The sequence below is a fragment of the Salvelinus fontinalis genome, chromosome 6 (assembly GCF_029448725.1).
Source record: "Salvelinus fontinalis isolate EN_2023a chromosome 6, ASM2944872v1, whole genome shotgun sequence".
NCBI lineage: Eukaryota > Metazoa > Chordata > Actinopteri > Salmoniformes > Salmonidae > Salvelinus > Salvelinus fontinalis.
Genome location: NC_074670.1, coordinates 1,966,601 through 1,980,460, shown reverse-complemented (window position 1 = coordinate 1,980,460; position 13,860 = coordinate 1,966,601). Strand labels below are relative to the sequence as shown.

General features: G+C 45.3%; 1 protein-coding gene across 16 annotated transcripts in view; it reads right to left on the bottom strand.

Moving 5' to 3' along the window:
- The window catches only part of LOC129856856 (protein MTSS 1-like), a 209,358-nt gene that overhangs the window by 45,621 nt on the left and 149,877 nt on the right, over nt 1-13,860 (bottom strand). For 11 of the 16 annotated variants that reach the window (XM_055924574.1, XM_055924584.1, XM_055924580.1 and 8 more), the window contains one exon: nt 5,501-5,512. The exons of the other annotated variants lie outside the window; for them this stretch is intronic. In XM_055924574.1, coding sequence (XP_055780549.1) covers nt 5,501-5,512 — 12 coding nt within the window. The remainder of the gene's footprint in view (nt 1-5,500; nt 5,513-13,860) is intronic. 16 annotated transcript variants of the gene reach the window in all.

Below are 13,860 nucleotides of genomic sequence, written 5' to 3'. Positions count from 1 at the left end.
GGAGGACAGGAGGAGGGAGTGAGACAGAGCAGAACAGACAGGACAGGGCTAGACAGGGGAGGACAGGAGGAGGGAGTGAGACAGAGAGCAAAACAGACAGGACAGGGCTAGACAGGGGAGGACAGGAGGAGGAGGGAGTGAGACAGAGAGCAGAACAGACAGGGCAGGGCTAGACAGGACAGGACAGGAGGAGGGAGTGAGACAGAGAGCAGAACAGACAGGACAGGACTAGACAGGGGAGGACAGGAGGAGGGAGTGAGACAGAGCAGAACAGACAGGACAGGGCTAGACAGGGGAGGACAGGAGGAGGGAGTGAGACAGAGAGCAAAACAGACAGGACAGGGCTAGACAGGGGAGGACAGGAGGAGGGAGTGAGACAGAGAACAGGACAGACAGGACAGGTTAACTCTCCCACTCAATTTGAGTCCTCCTATCATCGAATGTTGTATACTGAGTCATCGATAACACACACATGCCAGGGGATAACTGAGGACTAAGAGACAGGAGAAACTACAGTCTCACTGTCAGACTGTGTTGTTCATCCAGGGACTAACTGAGGACTAAGAGACAGGAGAAACTACAGTCTCACTGTCAGACTGTGTTGCTCATCCAGGGGCTAACTGAGGACTTAGAGACAGGAGAAACTCATACTAGATCATTAGTTACAGTATGTGTGTCAATAGTGGATGCCTTGGAGATATAGGTCAGTTACAGAAGGCAGCTTACAGGCTCTATAACTGATTAATAAGCACCGCCTGCTCTTCCATCAGATGAAACTAGGCCACAACTAGAGTGAACTACAGTATAGAATCATAAATTTTAAACTAGAGTGAACTACAGTATAGAACAATAAATATTAAACTAGAGTGAACTACAGTATAGAATCATAAATATTAAACTAGAGAGAACTACAGTATGGAATCATAAATATTCAACTAGAGTGAACTACAGTATGGAATCATAAATATTAAACTAGAGTGAACTACAGTATAGAATCATAAATATTAAACTAGAGTGAACTACAGTATAGAATCATAAATATTAAACTAGAGTGAACTACAGTATAGAATCATAAATATTAAACTAGAGAGAACTACAGTATGGAATCATAAATATTCAACTAGAGTGAACTACAGTATGGAATCATAAATATTAAACTAGAGTGAACTACAGTATAGAATCATAAATATTAAACTAGAGTGAACTACAGTATAGAACAATAAATATTAAACTAGAGTGAACTACAGTATAGAATCATAAATATTAAACTAGAGTGAACTACAGTATAGAATCATAAATATTAAACTAGAGTGATCTACATTATAGAATCATAAATATTAAACTAGCGTGAACTACAGTATAGAATCATAAATATTCAACTAGAGTGAACTACAGTATAGAACCATAAATATTAAATTAGAGTGAACTACAGTATAGAATCATAAATATTAAACTAGAGTGAACTACAGTATAGAATCATAAATTTTAAACTAGAGTGAACTACAGTATAGAATCATAAATATTAAACTAGAGTGAACTACAGTATAGAATCATAAATATTCAACTAGAGTGAACTACAGTATAGAATCATAAATATTCAACTAGAGTGAACTACAGTATAGAAGCATAAATATTCAACTAGAGTGAACTACAGTATGGAATCATAAATATTCAACTAGAGTGAACTACAGTATGGAATCATAAATATTAAACTAGAGTGAACTACAGTATAGAACCATAAATATTCAACTAGAGTGAACTACAGTATGGAATCATAAATATTCAACTAGAGAGAACTGCAGTATGGAATCATAAATATTAAACTAGAGTGAACCACAGTATAGAATCATAAATATTCAACTAGAGTGAACTACAGTATAGAATCATAAATATTAAACTAGAGTGAACTACGGTATAGAATCATAAATATTAAACTAGAGAGAACTCCCCTCATACGGTACAGCATAGAATCATAAATATTAAACTACCAAGTCTGAGATTATCCTCAGTCCCTTATCTTCATATGACTGATAAATGTCCCAGAATCCCAGTTGTCCCTCTAAGTCTGGGGCCTGTTGAAAACATCATACCAAACCACATAGGTTCCAGGTGAGTAGAGCAGCCCTCCCTCCCTCCCTCCCTCCCTCCCTCCCTCCCTCCCTCCCTCCCTCCCTCCCTCCCTCCCTCCAAGGAAGACAACTAAAACACACACACACACACTACCGTTCAAAAGTTTGGGCTCACTTATAAATGTCCCTGTTCCTCTGTCCAGTGTCTGTGTTCTTTTGCTCATCTTAATCTTTTTCTTTTTCTTGGCCATTCTGAGATATGGCTTTTTCTTTGCAACTCTGCCATAGAAGGCCAGCATCCCGGAGTCGCCTCTTCACTGTTGACTTTGAGACTGGTGTTTTGCGGGTACTATTTAATGAAGCTGTCAGTTGAGGACTTGTGAGGCGTCTGTTTCTCAAACTAGACATTCTAATGTACTTGTCCTCTTGCTCAGTTGTGCACCGGGGCCTCCCACTCTTTCTATTCTGGTTAGAGCCAGTTTGTGCTGTTCTGTGAAAGGAGTAGTTCACAGCGTTGTACGAGATCTTCAGTTTCTACGGCAATTTCTCGCATGGAATAGCCTTCATTTCTCAGAACGAGAATAGACTGACGAGTTTCAGAAGGAAGTTATTTGTTTCTGGCCATTTTGAGCCTGTAATCGAACCCACAAATGCTGATGCTCCAGATACTCAAATAGTCTAAAGAAGGACAGTTTTATTCCTTCTTTAATCAGAACAACAGTTTTCAGCTGTGCTAACATAATTGCAAAAGTGTTTTCTAATGATCAACTAGCCTTTTTAAATGATAAACTTGGATTAGCTAACACAACGTGCCATTGGGACACAGGAGTGATGGTTGCTGATAATGGGCCTCTGTACGCCTATGTAGATATTCCATAAAAAAAATCTGCTGTTTCCAGCTGCAATAGTCATTTACAACATTAACAATGTCTACACTGTATTTCTGATCAATTTGATGTTATTTTAATGGTCAAATTGTTTTTGCTTTTCTTTCAAAAACAATAAAATTTCTAAGTGCCCCCAAACTGTTGAACGGTAGTGTACATGTCTGTTTCCACTGGCCTCTTACATATTAACAAACAACACCTTGTCCTGACTGGGAAAACAGCCCAGCTTCATCTACATGCTGAGCAGACCCCTGTCCTGATGCTGTGAAGGGCTGTGTGTGACCTCTGACAATCATTAGGGAAGGCTGGGGGTGAGAGTGGTAGAGTGGAAAATCAACACTTTGTGCTCCTGTCTTAATGACTGGTGTGAGTGTTCTCCACCTCCACAGATAATGATTAGTGTGTGTGTGTGTGTGTTCTCCACCTCCACAGATAATGATTAGTGTGCGAGTGTGTTCTCCACCTCCACAGATAATGATTAGTGTGTGAGTGTGTGTGTGTGTGTGTGTGTGTGTGTGTTCTCCACCTCCACAGATAATGATTAGTGTGCGAGTGTGTTCTCCACCTCCACAGATAATGATTAGTGTGTGAGTGTGTGTGTGTGTGTGTGTGTGTGTGTGTTCTCCACCTCCACAGATAATGATTTGTGTGTGAGTGTGTGTGTTCTCCACCTCCACAGATAATGATTTGTGTGTGTGTGTTCTCCACCTCCACAGATAATGATTTGTGTGTGAGTGTTCTCCACCTCCACAGATAATGATTGATGTGTGAGTGTTCTCCACCTCCACAGATAATGATTGATGTGTGAGTGTGTGTGTTCTCCACCTCCACAGATAATGATTTGTGTGTGAGTGTGTGTGTTCTCCACCTCCACAGATAATGATTTGTGTGTGTGTGTTCTCCACCTCCACAGATAATGATTTGTGTGTGAGTGTTCTCCACCTCCACAGATAATGATTGATGTGTGAGTGTTCTCCACCTCCACAGATAATGATTTGTGTGAGTGTGTGTGTTCTCCACCTCCACAGATAATGATTGCTGTGTGAGTGTGTGTGTTCTCCACCTCCACAGATAATGATTGCTGTGTGAGTGTGTGTGTTCTCCACCTCCACAGATAATGATTGCTGTGTGAGTGTGTGTGTTCTCCACCTCCACAGATAATGATTGCTGTGTGAGTGTGTGTGTTCTCCACCTCCACAGATAATGATTGATGTGTGAGTGTGTGTGTTCTCCACCTCCACAGATAATGATTGATGTGTGAGTGTGTGTGTTCTCCACCTCCACAGATAATGATTGATGTGTGAGTGAGCTTCAGTGGCGCTGAGCTTATTAACAAAGACGATTGAAACCAAAACAAACCACGAAGCAGTGAAGGCAGGAGAATTAAACTACACAGAGAGAGAGGGAGGAGAGGGAAGAGAGAGGAGAGAGGAGAGAGAAGAGAGAGGAGAGAGAAGAGAGAGAAGAGAGAAGAGAGAGAAGAGAGAGAAGAGAGAGAAGAGAGAGAAGAGAGAGGAGAGAGAGGAGAGAGGAGGAGAGAGGAGGAGACATGACAGTAGGGAGCAGAGCAGGGGACAGAGGAGTGAACAGGACAATAGGAAGCAGAGCAGGGGACAGAGGAGGAGACAAGGCAGTAGGAAGCAGAGCAGGGGACAGAGGAGGAGACCGGACAGTAGGGAGCAGAGCAGGGGACAGAGGAGGAGACAAGGCAGTAGGGAGCAGAGCAGGGGACAGAGGAGGAGACAAGGCAGTAGGAAGCAGAGCAGGGGACAGAGGAGGAGACAGGACAGTAGGAAGCAGAGCAGGGGACAGAGGAGGAGACAGGACAGTAGGGAGCAGAGCAGGGGACAGAGGAGGAGACATGGCAGTAGGAAGCAGAGCAGGGGACAGAGGAGGAGACAGGACAGTAGGGAGCAGAGCAGGGGACAGAGGAGGAGACAAGGCAGTAGGGAGCAGAGCAGGGGACAGTGGAGTGGACAGGACAGTAGGAAGCAGAGCAGTGGACAGAGGAGGAGACAAGGCAGTAGGAAGCAGAGCAGGGGACAGAGGAGGAGACAAGGCAGTAGGAAGCAGAGCAGGGGACAGAGGAGGAGACAGGACAGTAGGGAGCAGAGCAGGGGACAGAGGAGGAGACAGGACAGTAGGGAGCAGAGCAGGGGACAGAGGAGGAGACAGGACAGTAGGGAGCAGAGCAGGGGACAGAGGAGGAGACAGGACAGTAGGGAGCAGAGCAGGGGACAGAGGAGGAGACAGGACAGTAGGGAGCAGAGCAGGGGACAAAGGAGGAGACAGGACAGTAGGAAGCAGAGCAGGGGACAGAGGAGGAGACAGGACAGTAGGGAGCAGAGCAGGGGACAGAGGAGGAGACAGGACAGTAGGGAGCAGAGCAGGGGACAGAGGAGAACAGAACGGGACACTAAGCAGCATAGCAGCACAAGGTAGACTGACAGACTGACTGAAACCCTGGACCCCACAGAGAGGCAGCAGAGCAGGCTGGATGGCTGACAGACAAACAGACAGACCACCAGTCTGTTACAGACTTACCCAGGGCATCAGCTGCAGGGCAACAGCAACAGGTGCCAAGCGACCGGGGGGGGGGGGGGCAACAAGGTCGACGACACGGCCGTAAAGAGGAAAACATTTCAGTCAGTCAAGAGGCCTGAAGGAGACTGGCACAATTCATGTTGCTAATATGTGACACTGTGACTGCCACTGTGACTGCCACTGTGACTGCCACTGTGACTGCCACTGTGACTGCCACTGTGACTGCCACTGTGACTGTCACTGTGACTGCCACTGTGACTGCCACTGTGACTGCCACTGTGACTGCCACTGTGACTGTCACTGTGACTGCCACTGTGACTGCCACTGTGACTGCCACTGTGACTGCCACTGTGACTGTCACTGTGACTGTCACTGTGACTGCCACTGTGACTGCCACTGTGACTGTCACTGTGACTGCCACTGTGACTGCCACTGTGACTGCCACTGTGACTGCCACTGTGACTGCCACTGTGACTGCCACTGTGACTGCCACTGTGACTGCCACTGTGACTGCCACTGTGACTGCCACTGTGACTGTCACTGTGCGTCTAATAATGGCCCTTTAGCTTTACCAGACTCTTAGGATAAACTAAGCGACTTACAAAATTGTCAGCATTGACACTGACATATATCACCACATTCATTATGTGACCCAACATGGGTGGAGCTGTTTGATCTGCCGAAGAGGACTGTTGTGAGGGTGAACGTGTTGTACTAATAACAGACTTCCTAATGAAGAGGCCAAGCTGGAAAAACATGTTGGAAGAATTCAGTCTAGACAGATATATGGTGTTAAACGCTCCACTGTACACGTGTCCAAAGGTGAAACCTTCCCCTTGAAGTCAGGATTTCAGCTCCTAGTTAAAGCAGAGGGCCTCTCATAGGGGAGACTAGAAACGTGTGTATTGATTCAAACTTGTAGAAAAACTAAACATTTAGGATAGCTAGTTCAGTATTTCAGGTGGTTTTGGTCAGTTAGTTAGCTAGTTCAGTGTTTCAGGTGGTTTTGGTCAGTTAGTTAGCTAGTTCAGTATTTCAGGTGGTTTTGGTCATTTAGACTAGCTAGTTCAATGTTTCAGGTGGTTTTGGTCAGTTAGTTAGCTAGTTCAGTATTTCAGGTGGTTTTGGTCATTTAGACTAGCTAGTTCAGTGTTTCAGGTGGTTTTGGTCATTTAGACTAGCTAGTTCAGTGTTTCAGGTGGTTTTGGTCAGTTAGTTAGCTAGTTCAGTGTTTCAGGTGGTTTTGGTCAGTTAGTTAGCTAGTTCAGTGTTTCAGGTGGTTTTGGTCAGTTAGTTAGCTAGTTCAGTGTTTCAGGTGGTTTTGGTCAGTTAGTTAGCTAGTTCAGTATTTCAGGTGGTTTTGGTCAGTTAGTTAGCTAGTTCAGTATTTCAGGTGGTTTTGGTCAGTTAGTTAGCTAGTTCAGTGTTTCAGGTGGTTTTGGTCAGTTAGTTAGCTAGTTCAGTGTTTCAGGTGGTTTTGGTCAGTTAGTTAGCTAGTTCAGTATTTCAGATGGTTTTGGTCAGTTAGTTAGCTAGTTCAGTGTTTCAGGTGGTTTTGGTCAGTTAGTTAGCTAGTTCAGTATTTCAGGTGGTTTTGGTCAGTTAGTTAGCTAGTTCAGTATTTCAGGTGGTTTTGGTCAGTTAGTTAGCTAGTTCAGTGTTTCAGATGGTTTTGGTCAGTTAGTTAGCTAGTTCAGTATTTCAGGTGGTTTTGGTCAGTTAGTTAGCTAGTTCAGTATTTCAGGTGGTTTTGGTCAGTTAGTTAGCTAGTTCAGTATTTCAGGTGGTTTTGGTCAGTTAGTTAGCTAGTTCAGTATTTCAGGTGGTTTTGGTCAGTTAGTTAACTAGTTCAGTATTTCAGGTGGTTTTGGTCAGTTAGTTAGCTAGTTCAGTATTTCAGGTGGTTTTGGTCAGTTAGTTAGCTAGTTCAGTATTTCAGGTGGTTTTGGTCATTTAGGTTAACTAGTTCAGTATTTCAGGTGGTTTTGGTCATTTAGGTTAACTAGTTCAGTATTTCAGGTGGTTTTGGTCATTTAGGTTAACTAGTTCAGTATTTCAGGTGGTTTTGGTTATTTAGACTAGCTAGTTCAATGTTTCAGGTGGTTTTGGTCAGTTAGTTAGCTAGTTCAATGTTTCAGGTGGTTTTGGTCAGTTAGTTAGCTAGTTCAGTGTTTCAGATGGTTTTGGTCAGTTAGTTAGCTAGTTCAGTGTTTCAGGTGGTTTTGGTCAGTTAGTTAGCTAGTTCAGTATTTCAGGTGGTTTTGGTCAGTTAGTTAGCTAGTTCAGTGTTTCAGGTGGTTTTGGTCAGTTAGTTAGCTAGTTCAGTGTTTCAGATGGTTTTGGTCATTTAAACTAGCTAGTTCAGTGTTTCAGGTGGTTTTGGTCAGTTAGTTAGCTAGTTCAGTGTTTCAGATGGTTTTGGTCAGTTAGTTAGCTAGTTCAGTGTTTCAGGTGGTTTTGGTCAGTTAGCTAGTTCAGTGTTTCAGATGGTTTTGGTCAGTTAGTTAGCTAGTTCAGTGTTTCAGATGGTTTTGGTCAGTTAGTTAGCTAGTTCAGTGTTTCAGATGGTTTTGGACAGTTAGTTAGCTAGTTCAGTGTTTCAGGTGGTTTTGGTCAGTTAGTTAGCTAGTTTAGTGTTTCAGATGGTTTTGGTCAGTTAATTAACTAGTTCAGTGTTTCAGGTGGTTTTGGTCAGTTGGTTAACTAGTTCAGTGTTTCAGATGGTTTTGGTCAGTTAGTTAGCTAGTTTAGTGTTTCAGATGGTTTTGGTCAGTTAATTAACTAGTTCAGTGTTTCAGGTGGTTTTGGTCAGTTGGTTAACTAGTTCAGTGTTTCAGATGGTTTTGGTCAGTCAGTTAGCTAGTTCAGTGTTTCAGATGGTTTTGGTCAGTTAGTTAGCTAGTTCAGTATTTCAGATGGTTTTGGTCAGTTGGTTAACTAGTTCAGTGTTTCAGATGGTTTTGGTCAGTTAGTTAGCTAGTTCAGTGTTTCAGATGATTTTGGTCAGTTAGTTAGCTAGTTCAGTGTTTCAGATGGTTTTGGTCAGTTAGTTAGCTAGTTCAGTGTTTCAGGTGGTTTTGGTCAGTTAGTTAGCTAGTTCAGTATTTCAGATAGTTTTGGTCAGTTAGTTAGCTAGTTCAGTATTTCAGGTGGTTTTGGTCAGTTAATTAGCTAGTTCAGTATTTCAGGTGGTTTTGGTCAGTTAGTTAGCTAGTTCAGTATTTCAGATAGTTTTGGTCAGTTAGTTAGCTAGTTCAGTATTTCAGGTGGTTTTGGTCAGTTAGTTAGCTAGTTCAGTATTTCAGGTGGTTTTGATCATTTAGACTAGCTAGTTCAGTATTTCAGGTGGTTTTGGTCATTTAGACTAACTAGTTCAGTATTTCAGGTGGTTTTGATCAGTTAGTTAGCTAGTTCAGTGTTTCAGATGGTTTTGGTCAGTTAGTTAGCTAGTTCAGTGTTTCAGGTGGTTTTGGTCAGTTAGTTAGCTAGTTCAGTGTTTCAGGTGGTTTTGGTCAGTTAGTTAGCTAGTTCAGTATTTCAGGTGGTTTTGGTCAGTTAGTTAGCTAGTTCAGTGTTTCAGGTGGTTTTGGTCAGTTAGTTAGCTAGTTCAGTGTTTCAGATGGTTTTGGTCATTTAAACTAGCTAGTTCAGTGTTTCAGGTGGTTTTGGTCAGTTAGTTAGCTAGTTCAGTGTTTCAGATGGTTTTGGTCAGTTAGTTAGCTAGTTCAGTGTTTCAGGTGGTTTTGGTCAGTTAGCTAGTTCAGTGTTTCAGATGGTTTTGGTCAGTTAGTTAGCTAGTTCAGTGTTTCAGATGGTTTTGGACAGTTAGTTAGCTAGTTCAGTGTTTCAGGTGGTTTTGGTCAGTTAGTTAGCTAGTTTAGTGTTTCAGATGGTTTTGGTCAGTTAATTAACTAGTTCAGTGTTTCAGGTGGTTTTGGTCAGTTGGTTAACTAGTTCAGTGTTTCAGATGGTTTTGGTCAGTTAGTTAGCTAGTTTAGTGTTTCAGATGGTTTTGGTCAGTTAATTAACTAGTTCAGTGTTTCAGGTGGTTTTGGTCAGTTGGTTAACTAGTTCAGTGTTTCAGATGGTTTTGGTCAGTCAGTTAGCTAGTTCAGTGTTTCAGATGGTTTTGGTCAGTTAGTTAGCTAGTTCAGTATTTCAGATGGTTTTGGTCAGTTGGTTAACTAGTTCAGTGTTTCAGATGGTTTTGGTCAGTTAGTTAGCTAGTTCAGTGTTTCAGATGATTTTGGTCAGTTAGTTAGCTAGTTCAGTGTTTCTGATGGTTTTGGTCAGTTAGTTAGCTAGTTCAGTGTTTCAGGTGGTTTTGGTCAGTTAGTTAGCTAGTTCAGTATTTCAGATAGTTTTGGTCAGTTAGTTAGCTAGTTCAGTATTTCAGGTGGTTTTGGTCAGTTAGTTAGCTAGTTCAGTATTTCAGATAGTTTTGGTCAGTTAGTTAGCTAGTTCAGTATTTCAGGTGGTTTTGGTCAGTTAGTTAGCTAGTTCAGTATTTCAGGTGGTTTTGATCATTTAGACTAGCTAGTTCAGTATTTCAGGTGGTTTTGGTCATTTAGACTAACTAGTTCAGTATTTCAGGTGGTTTTGATCAGTTAGTTAGCTAGTTCAGTGTTTCAGATGGTTTTGGTCAGTTAGTTAGCTAGTTCAGTATTTCAGATAGTTTTGATCAGTTAGTTAGCTAGTTCAGTATTTCAGGTGGTTTTGATCAATACGTTATTCATCAACTTAAAGGTTTTTCATCATAATGTCACGTTCCTGACCTATTTATGTTAGTTGTTATGTGTGTTAGTTGGTCAGGACGTGAGGTTGGGTGGGCATTCTATGTTTTCTGTTTCTGTGTTGGTTTTGGGTTACCTGGTATGGCTCTTAATTAGAGGCAGGTGTTTGGCGTTCCTCTAATTAAGAGTCATATTTAGGTAGGCGTTGTCACAGTGTTCGTTGTGGGTGATTGTCTTCCGTGTTTGTGTTATGTTTGCACCATACGGAACTGTATACGGTTTGTTCGGTTTATGTAGTCTGTTTCCTATTCGTGCGTTCTTCGTGTCTATGTAAGTTCTCATGTTTAGGTCAGTCTACGTCGTTTGTTATTTTGTATCATTTCAAGTGTAGTTCGTGTTCGTTTTTCGTCTTGTCATTAAATTCATTATGTATTCACAACCTGCTGCGCCTTGGCTCCCTCAATACACCTCCTCTTCTTATGAAGAGAGAGAGGACCGCCGTTACAGAATCACCCACCACGCTAAGACCAAGCGGCAAGGGAAAACTAAACGGAGTAAGGGACAGGAGAGAAAGGAGCAATGGACATGGGATGATGTATTGGACGGAAAGGGTTGCTACACTTGGGAGGAGATCCTGGCTGGTAGGGATCGCCTCCCATGGGAACAGGTGGAGGCACTGAGGAGAGCAGAGGCTACCGGGGAGAGGAACCGGAGCTATGAGGGAACGCGTCTGGCACGGAAGCCAAAAAAGCCCGTAAGTAATTCCCAAAAATTTCTTGGGGGGAGGCTAAGAGGTAGTGGGCCAAGGGCAGGTAGGAGACCTGCGCCCACTTCCCAGGCTTACCGTGGAGAGCGGGGGTACGGGCAGGCGCCGTGTTACGCAGTAGAGCGCACGGTGTCTCCTGTACGAGTGCATAGCCCAGTGCGGGTTATTCCACCTCCCCGCACTGGTAGGGCTAGATTGGGTATTGAGCCAGGTGTCATGAGGCCGGCTCAACGCGTCTGGTCTCCAGTGCGTCTCCTCGGGCCGGCATACATGGCACCTGCCTTACGCATGGTTTCCCCGGTTCGCCTACATAGGCCGGTGCGGGTTATTCCACCTCCCCGCACTGGTCGGGCAACCGGGAGCATTCAACCAGGTAAGGTTGGGCAGGCTCAATGCTCAAGAGTGCCAGTACGTCTCCACGGTCCGGTATTTCCGGCACCACCTCCCCGCCCCAGCCTAGTACCTACAGTGTCTACACTACGCACTAGGCTACCAGTGCGTATCCTGAGCCCTGTTCCTCTTCCACGCACTCTCCCTGTAGTGCGTGTATCTAGCCCGGTGCCTCCAGTTCCGGCCCCACGCACTAAGCTACCAGTGCGTCTCCAGAGCCCTGTACAAACTGTATCTTCTCCCCCTACTAATCCTGATGTGCTTGTCCTCAGCCCGGCGTCACCAGTGCCGGTACCACGTATCAGTTATAGAGTGGGCTTTGAGAATACAGTGTGCCCTGTTCCTGCTCCCCGCACTAGTAGGAAGGTGCTTATCATTAGCACGGTGCCTCCAGTTCCGGCACCACGCACCAGGTCTACAGTGCACCGTATCCGGCCAGAGCCATCCGTCTCCCCAGCGCCATCTGAGCCATCCGTCTCCCCAGCGCCATCTGAGCCATCCGTCTCCCCAGCGCCGTCTGAGCCATCCGTCTGCCAGGAGCCTGCAAAGCCGCCCGTCTGCCATGAGCCTGCAAAGCCGCCCGTCTGCCATGAGCCTACAGAGCCATCCGCCAGACAGGATCTGCCAGAGCCGCCAACCAGACAGGATCTGCCAGAGCCGCCAACCAGACAGGATCTGCCAGAGCCGCCAACCAGACAGGATCTGCCAGAGCCGCCAACCAGACAGGATCTGCCAGAGCCGCCAACCAGACAGGATCTGCCAGAGCCGCCAGCGAGCCATGAGCAGCCAGAGCCGTCAGAGAGCCATGAGCAGCCAGAGCCGTCAGAGAGCCATGAGCAGCCAGAGCCGTCAGAGAGCCATGAGCAGCCAGAGCCGCCAGCGAGCCATGAGCAGCCAGAGCCGCCAGCGAGCCATGAGCAGCCAGAGCCGTCAGAGAGCCATGAGCAGCCAGAGCCGTCAGAGAGCCATGAGCAGCCAGAGCCGTCAGAGAGCCATGAGCAGCCAGAGCCGTCAGAGAGCCATGAGCAGCCAGAGCCGTCAGAGCGCCATGAGCGTCGAGAGCCGTCAGCCTGCCATGAGCGTCGAGAGCCGTCAGCCTGCCATGAGCGTCGAGAGCCGTCAGCCTGCCATGAGCGTCGAGAGCCGTCAGCCTGCCATGAGCGTCGAGAGCCGTCAGCCTGCCATGAGCGTCGAGAGCCGTCAGCCTGCCATGAGCGTCGAGAGCCGTCAGACAGCCATGAGCGTCGAGAGCCGTCAGCCAGCCATGAGCGTCGAGATTCGTCAGTCAGCCATGAGCTGCCCTTCAGCCTGAAACGGCTAGATACCCAGAACTGCCCATCAGTCCAGAGCTGTCTCTCTGTCCGGAGCTGCCTTTCAGTCCGGAGTTGCCCCTCTATCCTGATCTCCCTCTCTATCTTGATCTACCTCTATATTCTTATCTATCCCTCTGTCTTGATTTATCTCTCTGTCCCGGTGCTGTCCTTATTAGTGATGTTATTAAGAGGATTTTGTGGGAGTAAAAAGAGGGTGGACATTCTTGGAGGGAGGAAGCTAGGATGGATTATGGTGGGGTGGGGACCTCGCCCGGAGCCTGAGCCACCACCGTGGTTAGATGCCCACCCAGACCCTCCCCTAGACTTTGTGCTGGTGCGTCCGGAGTTCGCACCTTGTGGGGGGGGTAATGTCACGTTCCTGACCTATTTATGTTAGTTGTTATGTGTGTTAGTTGGTCAGGACGTGAGGTTGGGTGGGCATTCTATGTTTTCTGTTTCTGTGTTGGTTTTGGGTTACCTGGTATGGCTCTTAATTAGAGGCAGGTGTTTGGCGTTCCTCTAATTAAGAGTCATATTTAGGTAGGCGTTGTCACAGTGTTCGTTGTGGGTGATTGTCTTCCGTGTTTGTGTTATGTTTGCACCATACGGAACTGTATACGGTTTGTTCGGTTTATGTAGTCTGTTTCCTATTCGTGCGTTCTTCGTGTCTATGTAAGTTCTCATGTTTAGGTCAGTCTACGTCGTTTGTTATTTTGTATCATTTCAAGTGTAGTTCGTGTTCGTTTTTCGTCTTGTCATTAAATTCATTATGTATTCACAACCTGCTGCGCCTTGGCTCCCTCAATACACCTCCTCTTCTTATGAAGAGAGAGAGGACCGCCAAACATTCAACTTCTCTAAATGTATGGTGTTTTTCCAAAACATTGCATTTCTGCGAGCTACAGCGTTGCCACCATGATACTAACAGAAACTCTGCTCCAATCAGAAACTCTGTTTCCAAGTAAGATAATGTTTACCATGCTAGATGTCCCGTAATGTTTACCATGCTAGATGTCCAGTAATGTTTACCATGCTAGATGTCCAGTAATGTTTACCATGCTAGATGTCCAGTAATGTTTACCATGCTAGATGTCCAGTAATGTTTACCATGCTAGATGTCCAGTAATGTTTACCATGCTAGATGTCCAGTAATGTTTA